The sequence below is a fragment of the Larus michahellis genome, chromosome 3 (assembly GCF_964199755.1).
Source record: "Larus michahellis chromosome 3, bLarMic1.1, whole genome shotgun sequence".
Classification (NCBI taxonomy): Eukaryota; Metazoa; Chordata; class Aves; order Charadriiformes; family Laridae; genus Larus; species Larus michahellis.
In genome coordinates, this window is record NC_133898.1 from 102,492,525 (window position 1) to 102,512,988 (window position 20,464).

Genomic DNA, 20,464 nt, shown 5'->3' on the forward strand with positions numbered 1-20,464 from the left:
AGTTGAATTGAAATGTTAAAGGTAATGTTAATGTTACAAGTAATGTTAAAAGCTCAGGGTTTGCATGCTCTACCTTGTGATGCACAGATTTACTGGGGAATTGAAGGAGGCAAACTAAGTAGCATACGGCCCCTATTAGTACCAGGCTAATGAAGTGTGTGACAATGCTGAAGTGGCACTGTCCTGTTCAGATCAGTATCCTAACCATGGTCCTGTGGGCTGGGAAGAAGAGTTTATTGTCTTCAATTATTTCTCCTCCAAAGCCCAAATGTAATTCAAGTTCTGTCTTCTTCAGAACAAGCATCTGTGAAACTCGCTGGCAAAACCCGCATGACATCCTGGTCTCCAAGCTGATAAAATATGGCTTTGATGGACTGACAATTCAGTAGATAAAGAGCTGGCTTGACGGCCACACCCAAAGAGCGGCTGTCAATGGGTCCATGTCCAAGTGGAGGCCAGTGACAAGTGGAGTCCCTCAAGGATCAGTACTGGGACCGGTCTTGTTTAACATCTTTGTCAGCAACATGGACAGTGGCATTGAGTGCACCCTCAGCAAGTTTACCGACGACACCAAGCTGTGTGGGGCGGCTGACATGCTGGGGGGAAGGGATACCATCCAGAAGGACCTTGACGGGCTGGAGAGGTGGGCCCATGCCAACCTCATGAAGTTCAACAAGATCAAGTGCAAGGTCCTCCATCTGGGTCACAGCAATCCCAAGCACCGATATAGGCTGGGCAGTAACTGGCTTGAGAGCAGCCCTGAAGAAAAGGACTTGGGTGTGCTGGTAGGCGAGAGGCTCAACACGAGTCATCAGTGTGCACTAGCAGCCCAGAAAGCCAATCGTATCCTGGGCTGCATCAGGAGAAGCGTGGCCAGCAGGTTGAGGGAAGTGATTCTCCCCCTCTACTCCACTCTCATGAGACCCCACCTGGAGTACTGCGTCCAATTCTGGAGCCCCTACTACAAGAGAGATATGGATGTGCTGGAACGTGTCCAGAGAAGGGCCACAAGGATGATCAGAGGGCTGGAGCATCTCTCCTATGAGGACAGACTGAGAGAGTTGGGGTTGTTCAGTCTGGAGAAAAGAAGGCTCCGAGGAGACCTTGTAGTGGCCTACTAGTATCTTAAGGGGGCCTGCAAGAAAGCTGGTGAGGGACTGGAAGTCTTTAAGGCCAGGCTGGATGGGGCTTTGAGCAACCTGATCTAGTGGGAGGTGTCCCTGCCTATGGCAGGGGGGTTGGAACTAGATGGTCTTTAAGGTCCCTTCCAACCCTAACAATTCTATGATTCTATAAAGTATTGTTGTGTCAAAATTTACATGAAGGATAAGGATCTGCTACTGCTAACTCCACCAGTAAAGTGGAATTAGGACTCCAGCCCAATAGAAAATACCCCTTCCATATACTTATTTAGGTTTTGTTACACTGACCCAGGTTATGCGTAGTGTTGAGGCTGAGTATCTTCTACTATTTGGGTATTTCTACGCTGAGCATTCCCATGTATCTACACACTGTGGTACCTGTTTTTTTTCAGCTGTGCTTTGAAAGAGTTCTCATTTGAATCAGAAATTGAAGCAGGCAACTTGATCTTTTGGCACTGTCCTTATCGTTTCTTGTCAGACCACTATTTAACCACTATTAGCTCACAAAGATGTTTTCCACTGATAAGTAACTTGTGTTGTTATTGAGATAATTAATTATCAATGCACCGAGGACAGAACGCAGTAGAACAATATCTATCAAAATTAACAGCATTCATACAGGTGATCATTAAGAGGAAAATAATGCCTAATAACTAGGCTTGCTGTGGTTACCTGCAGCATAAATCCATACCAATAAAAATCAAATCAGGTTGTAATTGTCAATGTTTATTACACATTAAGAGCAGGGTACATTGAGAGAAATACCCAATACTTTACCTGATACTTTGAACTATTGTTCTAAGTTAGGTGAGATTTATTTAATCTATCTGTAGATATCAACATTGCAAACTGAATTTGCTGCCCCATGCTCCTTTTACAGACTATGCTCTCACCTTTAGAGAGCTCTTAAACTAGTCTATTTTAGGTATCTTAGCACATTAGTTGCTTGAGAAGTACAAAAAGCTCTTAAACTAGTCTATTTTAGGTATCTTAGCACATTAGTTGCTTGAGAAGTACAAAAAGGGACTTTTTGTAGAGGGAAGAGTAAAGAGAAGCCTCTACTCACACGTAGAAATCTGTATTTGTTCAGATGAATCCCTCCCAGCTATTAAGAAAGCCCACCAAATTTCAGCCTTTTATGATTTGAAATAATCTTGCGAATTACAACTATTCTTTCTGTTACAGTGGTGATAACCTCAGTAGGGATTACATAAATATGTACAAAAAGATAATGTTGTTCCAAATAGATTACTAAGATTTCCAGTCTGACAACCTCCCCCATACTTACAAAAGATACTTGTTTAACGATACAGCAAAATCCCAACAAATCTAAAATATTGCTTTGAATACTACCTCTCAGCAACTATTTAAATTATGTTGCACATTTTAAAAAAAAAACATTGATAAATCAGCGTTATTAATGCTGCGCAGTCAGAAGCTTAAAAATAATACAGGTAAGGTCATCTATGAAACCTCAGTCTGGCCCTCTCAAGTACAAATACCCAATTACACAAGATTTTTCCCCCATCTCACTTGCAAGGATGAGCAATGGTCACATGAATGAGCAGCGCTTTACTACTTTTCCTACTGCCAAGGAAGAACTTAAGTCTAACCTAGAATTTGTACTCAATACAGAATTACATTTTCCTGCAGTTTCTTCTGCAATAACACAGATTACTTCAGAAATTACTGCTTATCTCCACAACTGCCCTCCTTATGTGAGGACTGGAATGAATGGACTTTTACGCATGGAGAACTGAAGACCAGGGAGATTAACAATCAGAAGTATTAACTAGTTTGGAGTACTCGGTCTGAAATGCTTCAAGACTGTTCAGAAATACGTAGTACTACATAATTTCATACATATTTAAATACAGTTTTTACAGACTTCAGTGGAAACTGGCTGTTCAGCACATGAGAGAATCAGAGGCAAGAGATCACATTTAACTTTATACCTGATTTTGGATATCCAGTTACAGAATATCTTGTCTGTCTTTCCTCAGCATTACTTACCGACTACATGACAGGACAATATAGAGAACCCATCGGTCTTCCACTGCCATAACTGCAAGATCATGCTCTCCCTCTCCCCCTATTTCCCATTTTTAATTTCTGCTACGTGCTAAGGAATCCTATAAATGCTATCACCATTTACAAGCCATACTCACCCAAGCCATGAGGTCCACAGCACAAAACATAGTCTCGTAGTAGACAAGAATGTGCCATCATGTAATTAAGTACTGCCACAACATAACTCTTGAAGAAGGGGCAAAGCAGTTATAGTCATTCTAAGCACCTAAAATTGGATGTTACAGTAGAGTCTGTCTTCCACGTGAGGCTTTAGCCTCTAGCGAAGAAACAGTAATTCCATTCAAGCTTTTCTTCCCTTTTATTTGTAAATTCATATAAATCACATAGAAATTTAAACTTACTTTATGTACTTCCATCTGCTATCTTATCTTTACATTTTGAGTATGGTCAACATCTTAGTCCCTAAAACCTACCATTGTTAGACATGGATCCCTAAGAAACAGAAGATGTCTCTTCCTCTTTTGTGTAAATGTAGAAACAGCTCAGAAGTTGACTGGGCCTTTGCGTTTAACAGACACACACTTACTATGCACAAGTTTTTACTCTTTAGAAATCTGTTTACTAAAATGGACTAAAGCCAAGCCCAGCCTCAAGTTTAAAGAGTTCAAGGGACCAATTTCCCATCACTAACATGTTAGAGCTCGTGACCTAAACGCAGCCCTCCTTACCTGTGTAAATCCTATGGAGACACAGCAAAATCTGATGTACGTACAGAAACTGCACTAATAATTTTAAAAAAGTAAAAAATTCACAAGCATTTTACTGGTAGTTGTTTTACAGATTCCGCCTAGTTCCCCAAGGGACTAAATTAATACTTTTAACTTGGATACTAATCTGCGTTAAACCAGTATTTACATCAACCTGCTATACTGCCAAGTTACAGGCTTTTTATAGGTTTTGTCTTTGCAATTGTTCCTAAAGTCTAGCCCATCTTGACAACAGAAACATTGATGACTTTGGATGTCATCCCAAAAGAAAAGCCCTTGTTTTCTCAGCCAAATGAAGGTGTATTCCTTTAATCAAAATACCTGAATCAAGTTTTAACTTCCAAAAGAAAGCTGAACTAATTAAAGAGTTTATTTTACTTTACAGACTAAGCTAAATGATACAGCTTCAGATTTTTAAATCATACAGAATTGCAAAGTGCTCTTTATACTGAGACTATACTTTTCCAAAAGCAATCCTTCAGAAGTTTCATTGAAGCTCATGTTGTACATAGCATCCCACCTCCCCGTTCAGAAAGGCACGATGTGTTTTAACCATAGCTGAATTTTAAGCAGACATGGGGCCAAGCTTATGATCACCAGTAAGAACAGCACTTCAGCTGGCTACTAAGAGCATCTTCCAGTTCTCATCATGAAGTTTGGTCACCGCTCTGGAAACTCAAACACAGGTCTTAACTCACATAAATTTTGGGATATCTTCTGTTTGGACATCGCTTCAGCCTGGACAATGAAGCACGGTATCATACTATTTTGTAATTAAATTCTAATGCTGCTGATCCAAGTGTTCTCCAAGCTTTACAGATGCGTATACTCTTCTGCATTTACTGCAAAGACAGTTTCAAGAACACTAAGCAAGCTCCCCGAAGCACTGGGGAAGGGAAGTCACAAGTAAGCTACATAAAGAAATACCGTACTTTCTACTATTAATTTTTGTCCACATTTATTTATGAGTAAAACAAACAGGAAACATTACAGCAAAGGGGACATTCAGGCCCGGATTTAAAAAAGAAAACAGATGCCTGGATAGATTCTGAATTTAGGCACCTCAAGATTGCTGACAAAGTACACAAAAATAAGTGAAAGTCATGAGCGTTTCAGCAAACTTCGTAAGTGCATTTCAGTATTTATTTAGATGTTTAAGCTCTCGCACTAGATTTTACAAGCTGGTGAACACTGGCAAAATTATTTCTCCCACAGAACTATAACCACACATTCCCAAGACAGTATAAATATATGGTTGAACTAACATTAATACACATCACCATTTTATCAATTACATAATAAAACAAATTATCAAGTATCCAAATATTAAGTTACGCAGCTTGAAAGGCATACAAAATATTACAGAGGTCTGCCCAAGTCATAGCAGAAACTCAAGGAGGAAAAACAAAAGAAAAAAAAAAAATCACACTTTCAACAAAGCAATCGTTGGTAAACAACTTTCAATAGGTACAGTAAAAGAAACTACAAGATTTTTTCAGAAATTTTCTGATTAAGAATTTTTAGCTACAATAACAAAGCATTTCTACGTTTTAAAAAAATATTTACTAAAGTAAAGGGCATATCCTATACTTCCTGCACAAGACAAAGGCAACATTTTACTAGAAATATTAAATAGCCCCTCCCAACCTTTTCAGGCCCTCTGTTAAGTTGCACATGAAGTGCCAACATTAATTTTACTGTAAGGCTTTTTGTCTGGAGACATTAAAGACTTGTGTGCTTCTGTACAATTTAAAATATTTTCTACATGAGTAACCAGAGTAATGATTTGTAAAATGGAGAGGTTCAGATAACAGAAAGTACAGACACTGGGGTAAAAAGTTGCTGTAATTCATAGTATTAAAAAGACAAACTGTGCAAATCCTGATAATTCTAGTGCGATTGTGGGAGACAAAACATACAGTGAGCAGGCAAGACTACCTTAGAGGCCATATTCTTCAATATTGAAATGACTGTAGAAAAAAAAGATAGTAAGGTCCAGATACGCTGGTAATTCTCACATCATCAGAACTATGTTCATTTATAAGGAAAACCAAGTAGCTGATATGCTGGGTATTTTGGCACCTAATCTCTCTACAGATTGATTTATTTTAGTACCCCAATTTTTAGTAGTTGAAACTAGGTGGGTAAGACTCAATGGCATGATTAAAGGATATTTAAATTGGTAATAAACGAACAAGGAGACACCTCAGAAACAGGGTACAGCAAAAACATTTACTGGGTCTCCAAACAGATGGATATTTATCTAAACATAGAAGTTGCATTTCTACTAAGCCTTTAGCCTATTAAATACTCCTAAGGAAGCTTCCTTTACTACTAAAACAAATATCAGACTGATGTCTTTGGCATGCAGTCTGCTTAATTCTGGTTTCCATCCTTTATTCCCAAAGAAGTACTATAGGCTGTTGAGCTTTACTGAATACAACAATTATTTCGGTGACCATTGGAGTCCTTAAAGCGCAGACGCATCTTGGGGCGGTATTTCTCCAAGTACAGAAGTTGCTTGCTGTTAAAAGCTCCACGTCGCTTCCTAGATGAAGGAAACAGGATTTTAAACAGAACATTAATCTGCTGCCCCGTGAAATAATATCATCAACCAGGGAAAAATATTTTTAGGTCACTTAAAAACCCCCCACCATTAAGTCAAGACTGTAACCAAAATAAGGATAATTAAAATTTAAGTGCCAAGAAAGAGGGTGGTAGCTTCCTTTCACAAATACATCATTGGACCACGTGCTCAAAGGAGTACATAGCATTTTAGAGAGTGTTTTAGCCTCTGGTATACACAAGCCAAAGATCTTACATTAAGATCTTTAGAAGAAACTTTGAAGGGAAGCTAAGGAGCAGATGTGAGATATAGCTTCCTTAAAAAAGCTGAAGTTATTGTCTCTTAAAATAATTATGAAGAAAACTACAATATTAAGAAAGTACATAAACATTACAACTCCCCATGATAAGAAATTGAACAGAAATTGAGCTTTCTTGGTTTTCTCAAACCAGAAATGTGTGAAAGAAGGGTACATTTTTGTTGAGTGTTTGGATTATGTACGAGGCTTCTTATTTCTCACTTTATATACACCAGCCTGTTAATATGTACATGCTGAATTTAATTCCTTAAAGGCTTGGCAGTTATACAAGAAATATTCTGGTATTGCTCATATGAACTGCAGCTTCTTTTAAATATAGCTGAAACCTGCAAAATTAAGGCATTGAGACTAAAATTGTTCTCATGCAACTTACATTTATAAAAAAACCCAAGGAAAAACCCCTAGAAAAGGCTAGGGGGAATTGTTTATCACACTTTGATCTAACAGAAAAGAAAGGATCCACAAATGTAGTTAGTTTGTTTTGGTTGCTTTTTTTGTTTTGTTTTTTTTTTTTAAACTTGCTCAAATAATTACGTAGTCATTCTGGTTTCCACAGGAACAGAAAACACCCATCACACAGGCCAAGTCCTACAACACTGACTATATGCAGTATGCATGTTAGAAAGTTCAGATGTACTTGATGTTGGTTTGGGTTTTTTTTGGGGTTTTTTTGTTTGTTTGGTTGATTTTTTTTTTTTAAGGTAAGAACAGCATTCAGAATTTCCTTTAGTGCCCAAAGATATATCAACATGTTAAATCTTGGGAAGAGCTAGATGTTAGTGTCGTACTTACTGTCTTATGAACTGCACTGCATCTTCATATTTCATTCCACATTCTATCAGTGCAAGAGCAACTAAGACTGGAGCTCTGGTAAAAAAAAAAAAACAAACAAGAAAACCACATCACTTTAGCATTTGCCAACGCATACTTCGAAGAAAGTTTACTTTCCACAGTTCTCTTTTCTGTCCTTCTGTTATCTCATGTTTCTTCCCTGGGGAGGCAACAGAGACAGGCAGAAGGTGTTTCTACATTAACTGAGCCATTATACCATCTGTTTTTGAGCTACCCATCCTCATTAAGAAAGGGGTTTAACTTAACTCTGGTCAACTTTAGCATTGTTCATCTGACTTTAGGCCTACGAGAGGAGGGCAGGAATAAAATACAAGTAATCTTTACCCATTTGCTTCAAAGTCAATTGATGCTGGGCAACAGTTGCGTACGGGCTTCTATTCCCACAAACAAGCACCCTTAGAAGCAGTCAGGACCCCAAAGCAGAAATCAGAAGAGGGGTCAGGTTCGATAAGAACCGACAAGTCCTAAACTAGTGTCACAAGTTTTAGGAACAGATGCAATCCACAGGTTGCTGCACATCTCCAAGAATTTCCTTGCTTGCCACAGTATTCTTCATCTGACAGAATACAGTTTTCAGTTAGGAAAGCTTGACACAAATCAAACTCAAATACATTACCAATTTATGGTTAAAAAAAAATCAAGACAAAACCCCACACCACACAGTAGCAGACTTGTGGATCTAGTAGCAAGCTTAAATGGTTTTGTGTGTTCAGGGATTTAAAAAAAGCCTTCCATGATAAAAAGCTACGATCTTCTTTTCAACTAGTTAATTGCCCAATTTTGAGGAAAACCCAACATATATCCATTTTAAGCAGCTGAAGAGGACTTGTAGTCTAGAACAATAACAGCAAAACCATTATGTTCTCATGAGTGTCAGAATTGTATTTAAGCAGAAGGAACAGGGCTAAGAGGAGAATATTTAGCATTATTCATAAAAACTTTGAGGTTTGGCATTAGAAGAGAGACAGAAACAGAGCTCTGGGACTTTGGAGAACACTTTTCATCCCCCAAATAGGTGATGGATGAAATTTGGTCTCGATGTGCCAGAACACCCCACTTGTTTGTGGCTAATGGTTACACTACCCTTGGTACAAGGAGACTGGTAATACTGCTGAAATGGGGATGAAAAGGAAACTTCTAGGCAAGTCACTAAAATCCATTAAAAAAAAAAAAAAAGGACAACATAGCAAGACAAAAAAGTTACCTATGAGACACTCACCAATATGCTTGGTACAAGAATATACTTGTTTACTTCGTTTGTAATTGGGAGAGCGCTATGATAATAGTTGACTAAAAGGCCTTGAAGTATAATATATACATACAACAGTTTCCTGCTATATGAACTACTTTTAAGTGTGATGTCATTCCAATACTGGTTATTTGACTATTTTACATTTGCCTCAAATAAGCTTTTGTACTAGATCTTAACAAGCCTGACCAGGGATAGCAATTCAATAGATCTTTAAAACTTTACCCACCTTCCAAGACCAGCAACACAGTGTACAGCAATACAACAACCAGGTTCTTCACGAAATTTAACTTTAAGGAGGTTTAGCCAATCATCAACAATCTGGTTGGATGGTGGAGCACCGTCATCAAAGGGCCAATCCTAGAATATAGCATGACATACATAAATAAATACATAAACATAGAACTCTGTGTGCATACACAAAAAAATGAGGGGACACAATAGAAAAAATAGCTGACAGCTAAGGGAACCACTCAAGCTTACAGTTTTCTAATAGCATAACTACAGCAATATTACGAATATATTCCTTTCAATCTGTTTTCATTGAGCAAATGATTTTTCTCAAAATAAGATTATTTTTTTTCCCCTGACGAGAGGATGTCTGTACAGCTTTTGCCTCCATCAACTGCTGGAATGCGTTAATAAGTTGTCAATTTTATTTTTTTTTTGAGGGGGTGGGCTGGTTTTAAACTCTGGTTTTACACTACTTACCAAAACCTGAATGCCTTCTTTTTCCACCGGAGCAGTGTCATAAGTAGCTTCACACACTCTTACCACTGTGGTAACGCCGTATTTCTTAAGTTCCTAGGGAATGAAAAAATAAAAAACCCGCTTTAGGAGTAAACTTATTTCACTTACCATTTAATTTTCTCAATAGGTTAGCTTATTAACAGACTCCAAAGTTTTCAGTAAGTAAACTCATCCAAACGTTTGCCACCTCCTGAGGAACACAGAAAGCTGAAATAACTGAAAACCTGTGTGCTAATGTCAGACACTTTTAAGCTCTTCTGCACACGTATTTGAAGATTAAGTTTTGTTATGATGGATCAAACTTTTTTTCTTTTAAAAACAGATCCAGATAAATATTGTCAAAATAAGTAGTCCATTTCCAAAAGATCATTCCTTTTAAAGGAACAGGAAGTTTCCCTGTTTACAAAGCTATATACTTCACTAAAAGCATTACAAGTGAGGTTTAGATCTTCCTGTTCTCTCCCTCTACTTAGAACAACAGGTTTGTAAGACCTCTTACAGTTAAGAATTATGAGCACAGGACAATAAGTTATTCCAGTTCCTGAGTTAGCATAACTAGAGAACAATAAAATTTAACTTTCCATTTTGATATTACCCTTCATTTAAAAAAAAAAAAAACAAACGAAAAAAGCAATCATTCTTCATTCTCCCTGCAACAATCCATCATTCACACTGTCACAGTGATGCTGAAGCAAAGCTTAACCATACTTTATCTAAGAGTATAAAGGCAAGCAAATGTTATCTCACTACATTTATTGTAAATTATTCCACACTGAATGCAAAACAGAGGTATAAAATACCTAAAATCTTGCTAATAAGAGACTACATTACAAACTCAGACCTTACCAGGATGTAACTCTGGAGGAACCCATTGTCAGCACCTGGCTTTACTCAGTAAACAATTTCAGCATGTACCAAAACACTTAAAGTAGCTTCAGCAGGTCTGGATGCAGAGCAAGCCTATTACCACGAGTTTCACTCAAGTAGGCACTCTGACACCCAGAGGATTCCCTTAAAAGCTACACTAGAGCCACGATCTGCTAATACGGAAGGGAGATAGGCAGTGAAAGCATATTGCAATCCATTTATTTGTTCCTAAGGTTCTGATCCACAATGTGTTGTGAATTATTCTCTTTTTAATCACTATGCAATAAGTGCAAGGAAGTGTTACATCACTTTAGTTAAATCTAAATGCAAGTTTCTACCACTAGCAGATCTTTGTATTGTTCTATACATAACTCTGCCAGATAATTCCTGTTTTCAGACCTAAACAACATACTTAATGTACTAGACAGCATAATTATTTCTTTGCTTCACTTTCAGAAGTATGTTTTTGTGAAGGACAAAGTATATCTGAACAGATTTGTCTGCAGGTCTTTGAAAAAAGTCAATACACAAACAGTCTCAGTACCTCTTCATATGGCTTCCACAGCTGTTATCAACTAGTAAAGAAGGAAATTGTTAATATAGCATGCTATTCAGGCATTTTAAAAAAATACATCAGTGAGAATTCTGTCCTGGCCTTACCTCTATAAATTTGTTTAAGGTTGCATTGGTTGGATTGTGTGTGATTAGGAATCTCATGTTCTTGTAGGTGATTTCCACAGGAGCTGGGCGGTTCATTCGGGCCATATTGATTTAGTTAAACATGCAACAAGATTATGAAAGGATTCAAAAAAAATTTTTAATACAGAAGTGATGTAGAGAAACTGAAGTCTACTTCACTATACTCCACGTGAAATTCTCAGTGCTTGGAAGGATGAAGTCGGGAACAATGGGAAATGAAATGAACCTCCTAACAAGAAGCAGCAATTCTTCAATCCAGTAATACTGAGGCAAAAGAAAGGCAGTGCACTGAGGTTTACCCCATCCAGGTCTGAATTCTGTTGTTAAATGCTCTGCCAATTTCAATTCAATACTTCTTATCCTGGTCAACCACTCTTAAGGGGGCTTCTTGGTGGAGTAGTAATGAATTTCTACAGTTCACTTGTCTGCATAGAGGTCGTGCTGTGCCTGGCAGTAGTCTCCACTGCCCTTCAGAAACTCCATAAATGTGTGACCAAGAACACCACAGAACTGCTGTAAAGAGACGGGGGGGGGGGGAAACAAAAAAAGCATAATGAGTACAGGTGAAGCAAAGTTATTTTTAAGACACCAAGCATTATAAAATGAAAAAATAAACCCAAGACAACTAAGCAGTTTCACGAGGTTTATTTTTTAATCCAAGAATGAAGTTTGCGTAAGAACCCCGCTACCTTTCTCAGCAAGGATTACTTGAAAATACATAAATTTACTTAATACAAAATTTATATATAGGGTTGTTTCAACACCAAAACCTGAGATATATTAAAATACCAATTCAAATGTGCTACATAGCAACAAAAGACCAGGTTTTAAGAACCCCAGTATTTATATAAAGTACAGCTTTTCCAGGATACCCATAGAACTGTATTTTCCATTCTGAATTCAGAGACATCACAACACATACTGAAGCTACATTCATCTTAAGTAGTCCCATGAAGGCAACGATGAGATTCCTTGAATAGTCAAGCTTAGCATCAGACAATTTCTAGCGTTTAAACAAAACTATCAGTTTCTACATAGATGCAGAATCACTTGTCTTAAAGGCTAAAGACTTACTTCACATGTAAGCATCATTAATTCAAATACAGAACAGCCAGTAGAAAAGAATGCGCCTGTCCCAAATAGGAGGCCTTGAAAGCAAATGCAAAGTCTTTGTGGCCTAACAAAACAACGTGAGCTTTTGAACATACTTTGAGACTTCCAAGGCACACAGATTTCTAACCAAGCAACACTTCACATATTAAAGGCTGAAGACACATGGCAACCTTCATCTGCTTTTAATTGCCTTTTTACACAAATGACTTTATTAATATACCAAGATAGTGGCAATAGTCTAGCTAAAAACATACACAAGGAAGTTTATTGAACAGGTTATTCCTGCCCAGTGGTGTGCTATCTTGCTACGGTTAAATTTACATATAAAACTACTGCAAGACGCACAACCAGGAAGTAGATAGCTGATGAGCTGCTCCGAGTTGTGTATTCAGTTGCTGTGCTAATGAACTAAGAATATATACTTTTATGCACTCTAGAACCTTACACCAGAGGAGTTAGTTTTGCACCCAGCCGCAGTACCAGCGCTGCTGACGATACCTGCCTAGGCAACAGAAGGGAAGAGAAGTTTTGTTTCCCAAAAAGATACGTACAAGCCGAACCAAATGCCCACTACATATACTTAGAGAGAAGCACAATCGAGTGTACAACTATTTAGCAGAAAAAAAATTACTTGTGTTGGCCAGTCAACTTCAAACACTGGATGGAATCCATGTATTTCTATGCCCAAACAAAATGTTGCCCAAGGCACTTTGGAAATAGATTAGCTGAACATGCAGTGTGTGCTACAGAATTGCTACCACAGGCTTACTTTCTTAAATATGTGATTTTTTTTTTTTTTATTATCCCCCCACCAACTGGGACACAGTACTATCAGTTCTTTGCCTTCATAAATCTAGTTTCTAGCAAACAGAAGCTGTAACTCCATCATAGCATTGTTCAGGCTTTTTTCAAGCTACAAACCAGCTCTATGCATCCATCCACACGTATAATCAGAGCAAGCGTACATGAGAAAATAAGGAAAAGAGACAGTATTTCAGTGGTCTATGTTCAAATCTTCCCATTCAAAGGGCTATGAGAGAAGCAGCCTGTGCTGAAAAGGTTCCCAACCTTAAGGAAGCCAATTCAAAAGATTAGGTCCTAAAGATGACTGTACAGTAAGTCCTGATAATAGCCAGTATCTTAATACACTTTACCAAAGGGCAGGAAGAAAAAGCTACATGCAAAGAAGCTGTGGTTGCTAACTGCCATCTAGGATGTAGAGTTAGACCAAGACTCCGCTGCAGGCACTAAACCATACAGCGTAAGACTACAGCAGATCTACCTAACAACTACTAGTATTAAACAGAAGTCACAACAGATCAATACTCTTGACAATTGTTGAGTTTTCTAAGAGGTATAGAATCATAGAATAGTTTGGGTTGGAAGGGGCCCTTAAAGGTCACCTAGTCATCTTTAGCAGTACAGGAGTTCTTACAGTGAACTCCAATTTAAAGAATTGCAACAATGTTTTCTGCTGCACACATGGCTTTGCTCCATTAATAAAGCCCAAAGAGGCATTTCAGTAACACAGCAATAGTAATAGACAAGATAAGAATCATTGAGATTGGACTGTAGCAGATGGGTAGAGCTGCATCACATGATGTTGCAAAGGACCTTTAGAAAAAGCAGACCAAACACCTCCAGCCATCATTTTCATGTTTTCAGACAGCTTCCTGGTAGAAGTTTTGTTTTAAGGATGCACCCTCATCACAGGCATGGCTTGCAAAAAAATGACAAACCAAACCCGAAAAAGCCAACCAACAGACCTGATAACAAATAAACCTATTTCCATTTTCATTTGTGATAACCTGATGGACGTTGAGAGGTCTAAACATAACAGGCATGAAAAAGGAGTAAGAAGGATCCTCTGAAGTCAAAGGCCAACAGAGTAACACGAACCAGGAGAATTCGGACTCCGAAGAACTCCAAGAGTCATCATCTGACACACCAGCCATGCCCTAGCAGAGAAAGGTAGGTGTGCATTAAAAAGACTCCTAGGACCAGACCTAGAGAACACCTAAAATAGCAACCGAAAAAGAGAACCGAAGATAGCTTATTTAAAGTCACTTCCAATTAGTTTAAGAAGCAGAACAGCAAAAAGGGACAGAACAGCTTTAAGCAGATACAGCTGCACATGGTCTTGTGCCACTTTCCGCATGCACTGGCAGATCTCATGTTTATCTCTTCTTAAGGCTGCTAAGAGGAATCATAGTCAGTCCATTCCCCTGGTAGAGGATAAGGGAGTGGAGGCTGTCAGAAAAAGAAATAGAAAAACACGCAAGTGAGCTCGAGGAGATAGAATGGGGTCACCAGGGTAAAGAAAAGATGTTTCAATTGGCAAGATGGAGATTTTTGGGGAGAAAAAAAACGTAGAGCAATTGGAACCAGTTAACATGCCCCATTACTGGGGTAGGTAGGAAGTAATAAGTAACGAGGATTCATCCAGCCTGGCCTCAGTACGCAGCTACGAGTATTCAATATGATAACTCATTGTTGGGGTAAGGAGGAGGGCAGGCAGCAAAGCATTAGTTAAGTAGTAAATCCTACTTTTTCAGTGCAGATTGTTAATCATATCTAGAAACTGGTGTGCACAGTTCAAATTCGTATACAAAGTTGAAGCAAGTACATTACACAATGTTACGCCTGACTTCTGTGTGCAATTAACCCCTACAAATGAGTTCATTTTGTTAACACTGACTTAACAGTTAGCAATGAGACACATCAGCACCTTACTAATTCACACAGCTAAGGACCTAACCAAGCACGTACTTGAGTCTCAGTCTTTGCCTTGGCAACTGCTGCTGCCGCATTACAAAGGAGCAAAGCTCACATTCTCCTTTGATGCGAATGCCATCACTTCTCACCACTGCTAGCCAGAAAGCTCCACGTGCAGACCAACTCCTTAAGGCAGCAACACACTGTACTATCCTAAGACAACTTTGTCAATCTAGTTTAGTTCTGGTCCAGGAGCCAAATGAAAATTAAAGACAAGCAGTACACTGGCATGCTGTTTGTGTTTTAGCATTAAACCAGAGTACAACACTGCACCAGTCTTCACCAAAAAGACCTGGAAGATAAGAAAACAGCTATAAAGAGAGTGTTGTAGTAATTAAGACCATCTCAGGCTTGTGAGGGGGAACTCAAAGGACATGAGCAACTTTTGAGAGGCTTGGAAATACAGCTTTAAAATTGTTATATTGTCTCAGACAGTTAGCTACTTAGTAGGTAAACTATCAAAAAAGTCAAGATAGTGTATGAAAGCCCAAGGCTGCTAAGTGAAGCTCAAATGCATAGTATCGTATGCAGAAATTTCTATATCAGAATGACATCAGCTCATAATTCATACCATCAGGTTGGGTACTCCAGCATAAATTCATACCATCAGGTTGGGTACTCCAGCATATTCTTTTTAATTTGCATGTGAATTTTCCTTGAGGAAAATTAACCCTGAAGGGTTTTGGAAACAGAAGCAGCTGTTTCTATCAGTAACAGAAAGCCAAACAACATTCAGACCATTAGATCTATCAAAATAAACTTGGAAAACAAATATAACGTTAATGTGCCAGGACAATCTATTAAGATAAGGTATCCTGTCCAATATGGGACAAAGTAATGTTAATCATGATTGTACCATCTACTATCATTTACGCTAGGAGAAGTTAGAGAATAGTTTATTCAAGCAAGAAGACATCTTGAAAAGAAAACCTTTAATTTATGCCCTTCTTTGGGACAGGAAGCTAAAGTATTTGTCTTCACTGACACGTAGATTCATGTCTATTTTAATTCTGGGTTTGAAACAAGCAGTCGTGTGGGGCAAAAACTGCTTACGAAAGTAATCTATTAAATCGTTACTGGTATGTGGAAAGCAGAGAGGTGTAAGGTTATCCCATGCCGCTGACATTCCTGTTCACAACTCAGTAGCATCTTGAGAAGCATGCAAACAAAAGCCCTTGTTTACACTGTTACGTGACACTTCGGTCTCCTTTCAGAAGATGTGCAAGATGGTTCACAGTTGCTCAATCCACCTGCCTCTAGACCAGAAACATTTATACTCAGAACCAAATGTGGTATCACATTCTCTGAAGTCAAGACCTGCCACACACTCGCCTAGTGAAACCACAGGATCAAAACTAGAAAGCTAAAATAAATTACATTTCTTCACAATTTGAGAACACCTGCAAGTAAGTTCGTTGTTCTAACTTGCTACCTGACAAAAACGCTTCTGAAGGACAGAGGCACAAATACCCCCGACTTTCTCTTACTACTCAAGGCCTAAGTAGCAACTGCTAAGGCAGACAAGGAGGAGCGGGAGGGTAAGGGGTACAAACTGCAGAGCCATCACGCAAAGCAGAGGCACACTTTCATTAGGTATTGTTAACAAGATGCACCTCATATCAACTGGGCACACGAATGCCAGTATTATGATATCCACAGTGATAACACCACCCATTTTGGGCCAGAGAAAGTGACCCATGGCCTAAGAAAATGTGCTCATGTATCACAGATGGGAGATTCCAAACATTTCTCATAAGTTTGCTGCAACATGCTCTATGAAGGAAGGATGTTTCTTGTGCTTCAAGTATGCAGTTTAGGGGGAAGAAAAAATTATCTCAAAACTTCCTGTACAACAAGTCAATGCAACTTCCAGAGATGATGAAACTGAGGCCATGTGACTGTCTTCCTACTTCTGCTTGAACCATGAAAAAAACAAAACAAAACCCATGCAAAGAAGCCTTAACAGATATTGGGGAAAATACAACATCAGAGAAACCATTCCATCCCCTTGTCTAATGCATCCTCTTGAGTTTCTGAAAGCAAGGAGCCTCAAACTGACGTAACGCTGTCACTTCAATAGCAAACTACGTAAATCCTGTTACCTTACTCAAAAGTTATTCCATTACGTTTTAAGCAATAACGTGAGAAATTTAGCATACACATGCAAAGACAGTTATTACTTTATTTTATTGAGTCTAGTAAGGTACAAGTGCCAAACAAGAAGCTGCGCCTGTGAAGAAAGCTGTAAGGAATTACAGACTTACATTTAACACAGAAGCACCTTTTGCACTCATCTGATAGAGCGAGTTTTAATTTTTTAAATAAGATGACAATCTGCTAGTAGTTTAGAATTCAGTAATACCCTGATCTGGGCATTCTGGTTAATCTTTAAGAGAAGAAGTGATCACTTACAGCCAGCCTACACGCTGGGATAGAGCCAACATTCTTACGTGGCATGTATTCTGTCAGAACAGGAAGGTTTCACAAGATAGAAGTTATTAGATAAGGCTAAATTCTATTTATTTACTGCCTTACTGACACATTTAGTTTCGGTAAGACAATGACATCCTTCTCCCTAAGCTCCTGCTGTATCTGTCACTCATTTTCCTTCCTCATTCGCATGTTGCCTCCCATGGCTGTGCAATTTTTGTATTGCTTTTTCCACGTTTTCCCCCTGACACAATTCTGTTCCTGCAAGACAATTTGAAAACCCTTTGCTGCTCCATCAATGGAATAATAAGAGCTGACATTTAAGTGCCAGCTTCAGGTTTTTTGATTTGATGGTTTTATGAGATTACAAGGAGACGGGGCTCATACTTCTGAGTCACTGCTTTGGAAAAGCTCTGCAGATGCAGGTAGACATATTGGAAAGTTGTCTCCAGCAGCAATAAGAAACACCAGAATCACAGGACCCTCATGCCCTTTTTCCAGCTCATAATATTTGCAACACGCGTAGCTGGCTACCAGACAGTAACCAAGACCTGCGCATAACTGATACTAATTCTGTTTCTATTACCAAAAATTACTTAATTTTGGTAACGCTTTGTTTCTTGCTTCCCTGCTTTTGGGGGTCGTACTACCACCAGCAAGCCTTGCATTGTTTATGCTTAAATACACACTTGTGCTCTGTGGGCACAGATGTGAGGCAGCACAGACACTGAGATTACCAGGGGAGTTAAAAAATAATAACAATAAATAAGCAAGTGTATGAGGAAAGCAAAAACTTCTGATGCTGAGCTGTGATCCACCTCCAGAAGGAAATGCCTTCCTTGAAAAGCCAGATGGCAAGCTCTTAAAAGCAAGTTCGGTCAAAATTTAGGTATTTAACTGGATTTGTGAGGTTCTGAGGGACAACAGCAGACTGCTACAGAAGCACCCACTTCAACGTGGACTTAGATGACTCCTCTGCGGCCTTCCCTCTCCTTCCCCCGCGCCGGGGAGCCATCTCGCAGCCCAGCCGGCACAAGGCCGGTTCCGCACGGCGTCCCGGCAAACCCCACCTCCGCTGCACAGAGCTCATTTGGGAAAGGACTCACGTCCCTCGCTCCCCGCCCCAGACAAAGAAGCCGCCGCTCGGCCGCTTTCGCCCTCACCCCGGCGGCGGCCGCGCACGTGGGGCCGCGGCGGATGAAGGAGGGGGGGCGAGCTGCGGCCGCGCCAGCTCGCCCAACCCAGCCCGCCAGCGCCGCGGCCCGGCCGCGCTCCCCGCCGCGCCACCTGGACGGCGGGCGCCCACGGGCAAGCCCCGGCTTGCCCGGAAAGCCCCGGGCTCCCACCGCCGCTTCAGCCGCGGGGCGCCGGGCCCCCCGGCCTGTCTCTCCCCGGCGAGGAGACGCTGCCCCGGCCGTGACACCGCCCCGCGGCCCGGGCCGTCGCCCCGGCTGCGGCGGTCACGGGTTCGCATCACGCTTCGATCAGGCTCCCGACACGGAGCCATCTTGTCCCCCGGAGCCGCCGCCCGGCCCCGGCCTCCCTCTCCCGGCAGGGGGCTCCCAGACCCCGCCACCTCCGCGCCGCCGGCCTGACGCGGCCCAGGGGCGCGGGGAGCCCTAGCTGCAGGGGCGCTGCCCTTCCCGGCGGCCGCCCCGGCCGGCAGACGCCGCCAGACAGACATCAGCGGGGGGAGGCCGGGCCGGCGGGCGGGGCCGGCAGCAGCCAGGCGCACAAAGCGGCTTTGTGCCCGGGGCCGGGCGGCTGGGGAGTCGCGGAGATGTCGCCCCCTCCTCCTCTCCCGGCAGAGCAGGAGGGGGACCGGCAGGAAGAGAGGGGCGGCGGGGGCGGCAGGAAGGCCGAGCCGCCCCGCAACCAGGCTGGCTCGGTTCTCCTGCGGCCCGCCCGAGAGGAGCCGCAGCCCAGCGCTGCGAGAAGCCGCCCGGAGCCGGCGTGGCCTGGGCGACAGAACAAAGAGACAACATGGAGGAGACGCGGGGGGGGCGTGGGGGGGGGGAAAGGAAGGCGGGGTAGGAGAGGCGCGGGAGCCGGGCACAGGCGGGCAGCCGGCCGGGCGTAGGGCGAGGGTCCGGGGGAGGCAGTCGGGGCGGGGAGGGGTCGCTGTCGGTCAGTCGATCGGCACTCACAGGAATATGGTTACTCATTGAAGACTGTAGCCTGATCATACAGCCGGGGTGCGGGCGCCACCGCCGGGGGCAGGAGGAGCAGAACCAGGAGGATGCGGAGGCGCTGGAGGCCGCGGAGCTGCCGGCGGGGGTTCGGCGGCGGAGCGGGGATGGACCATACAGCTGCGGCAGCGGGCGGCTCTGCGGGCTGGCGCGGAGCGGACGCGGCTGCACCAGGAGGGACACTCGGGCGCCGCCTCCCGCACAAGCGCCCCCAGAGCCCGCCCCTCGCTCACCATACGTCAGCGACGAGCGTCGCGCCCGCCCAATCGGAGGTGCCGCTCGCGCGTCCGGGGCGGGAGTGAGGCGGCCGTTGGGGGGGAGGGGGCGTGGCGGCGGCAGGGCCGGGCGGAGGCGGGAGGGAGGCGAGAGGCGGAGGCAGCCGGCGAGAACCGGTTCGTGAATGAAGCGGGTGGCGGCGGAGCCGGGGAGGGGCGCGGCGCGGCGGGGGCAGAGCGGGACGCGCGGGGATCGCCTCCGGGGGCCGGGCCGGGCCCGGCCCGCCCTGCGCGGGAGTCCCACCCCCCGCCTTCCCCAACCCCTGCCGGGGCTTCGCCGGGAAGCGCCTGACGCAGCCTCTGGTTCCCCTGAGGCAGCGGGTTCGAGACTCTTCCCCCGCGCCGCCCCCCTCCGGTGCCGCTGCAGCCCTCCCGCTTTCTCCCCTGGGTGAGGGGGAAGGCGGCGAGGGCAGGGTGTGGGGGGATGAGGCGGGAGAGCC

The 20,464-nt window shown here is 42.3% G+C and overlaps 3 protein-coding genes across 20 annotated transcripts in view; 1 reads left to right on the top strand and 2 right to left on the bottom strand.

The window, feature by feature from the left end:
• Positions 1 to 5,065: 5,065 nt before the first annotated feature.
• Positions 5,066 to 11,343, bottom strand: PTP4A1 (protein tyrosine phosphatase 4A1). The gene is made up of 5 exons (XM_074581523.1): positions 11,204 to 11,343; positions 9,638 to 9,730; positions 9,156 to 9,286; positions 7,618 to 7,692; positions 5,066 to 6,488 (listed from the first exon to the last, which is right to left on the bottom strand). The coding sequence occupies exons 1-5, from the start codon at positions 11,306 to 11,308 to the stop codon at positions 6,371 to 6,373; spliced, it is 522 nt and encodes a 173-aa protein (XP_074437624.1). The 5' UTR covers positions 11,309 to 11,343; the 3' UTR covers positions 5,066 to 6,370.
• A 271-nt stretch (positions 11,344 to 11,614) lies between these two features.
• Positions 11,615 to 19,842, bottom strand: LOC141741248 (uncharacterized). The gene is made up of 2 exons (XM_074581524.1): positions 19,708 to 19,842; positions 11,615 to 11,755 (listed from the first exon to the last, which is right to left on the bottom strand). The coding sequence occupies exons 1-2, from the start codon at positions 19,744 to 19,746 to the stop codon at positions 11,660 to 11,662; spliced, it is 135 nt and encodes a 44-aa protein (XP_074437625.1). The 5' UTR covers positions 19,747 to 19,842; the 3' UTR covers positions 11,615 to 11,659.
• Positions 19,706 to 20,464, top strand: part of LGSN (lengsin, lens protein with glutamine synthetase domain) — a 115,277-nt gene continuing 114,518 nt past the window's right edge. For 15 of the 18 annotated variants that reach the window (XR_012586330.1, XM_074581505.1, XM_074581520.1 and 12 more), the window contains exon 1: positions 20,250 to 20,412. The gene's annotated coding sequence lies outside the window, so the exon portion shown is untranslated. Of the gene's footprint in view, positions 20,022 to 20,086; positions 20,142 to 20,249; positions 20,413 to 20,464 lie in introns of those variants that run through there. The other 3 variants (XM_074581510.1, XM_074581509.1, XM_074581519.1) reach the window with 3 other exon arrangements.

Bases quoted from the DNA above. Each gene is read 5' to 3' on its own strand.
- PTP4A1 (XM_074581523.1), bottom strand. From the start codon at position 11,308: ATGGCCCGAATGAACCGCCCAGCTCCTGTGGAAATCACCTACAAGAAC. The intron at 7,693-9,155 runs GTGGGTAAAGTT...TTTTTTTACCAG, and splicing joins TGTGTTGCTGGTCTTGGAAG to AGCTCCAGTCTTAGTTGCTC. The intron at 6,489-7,617 runs GTAAGTACGACA...TCCTTCATCTAG, and splicing joins GCAGTGCAGTTCATAAGACA to GAAGCGACGTGGAGCTTTTA.
- LOC141741248 (XM_074581524.1), bottom strand. From the start codon at position 19,746: ATGATCAGGCTACAGTCTTCAATGAGTAACCATATTCCT. The intron at 11,756-19,707 runs GTGAGTGCCGAT...GTCTCTTTACAG, and splicing joins CAATGAGTAACCATATTCCT to CAGTTCTGTGGTGTTCTTGG.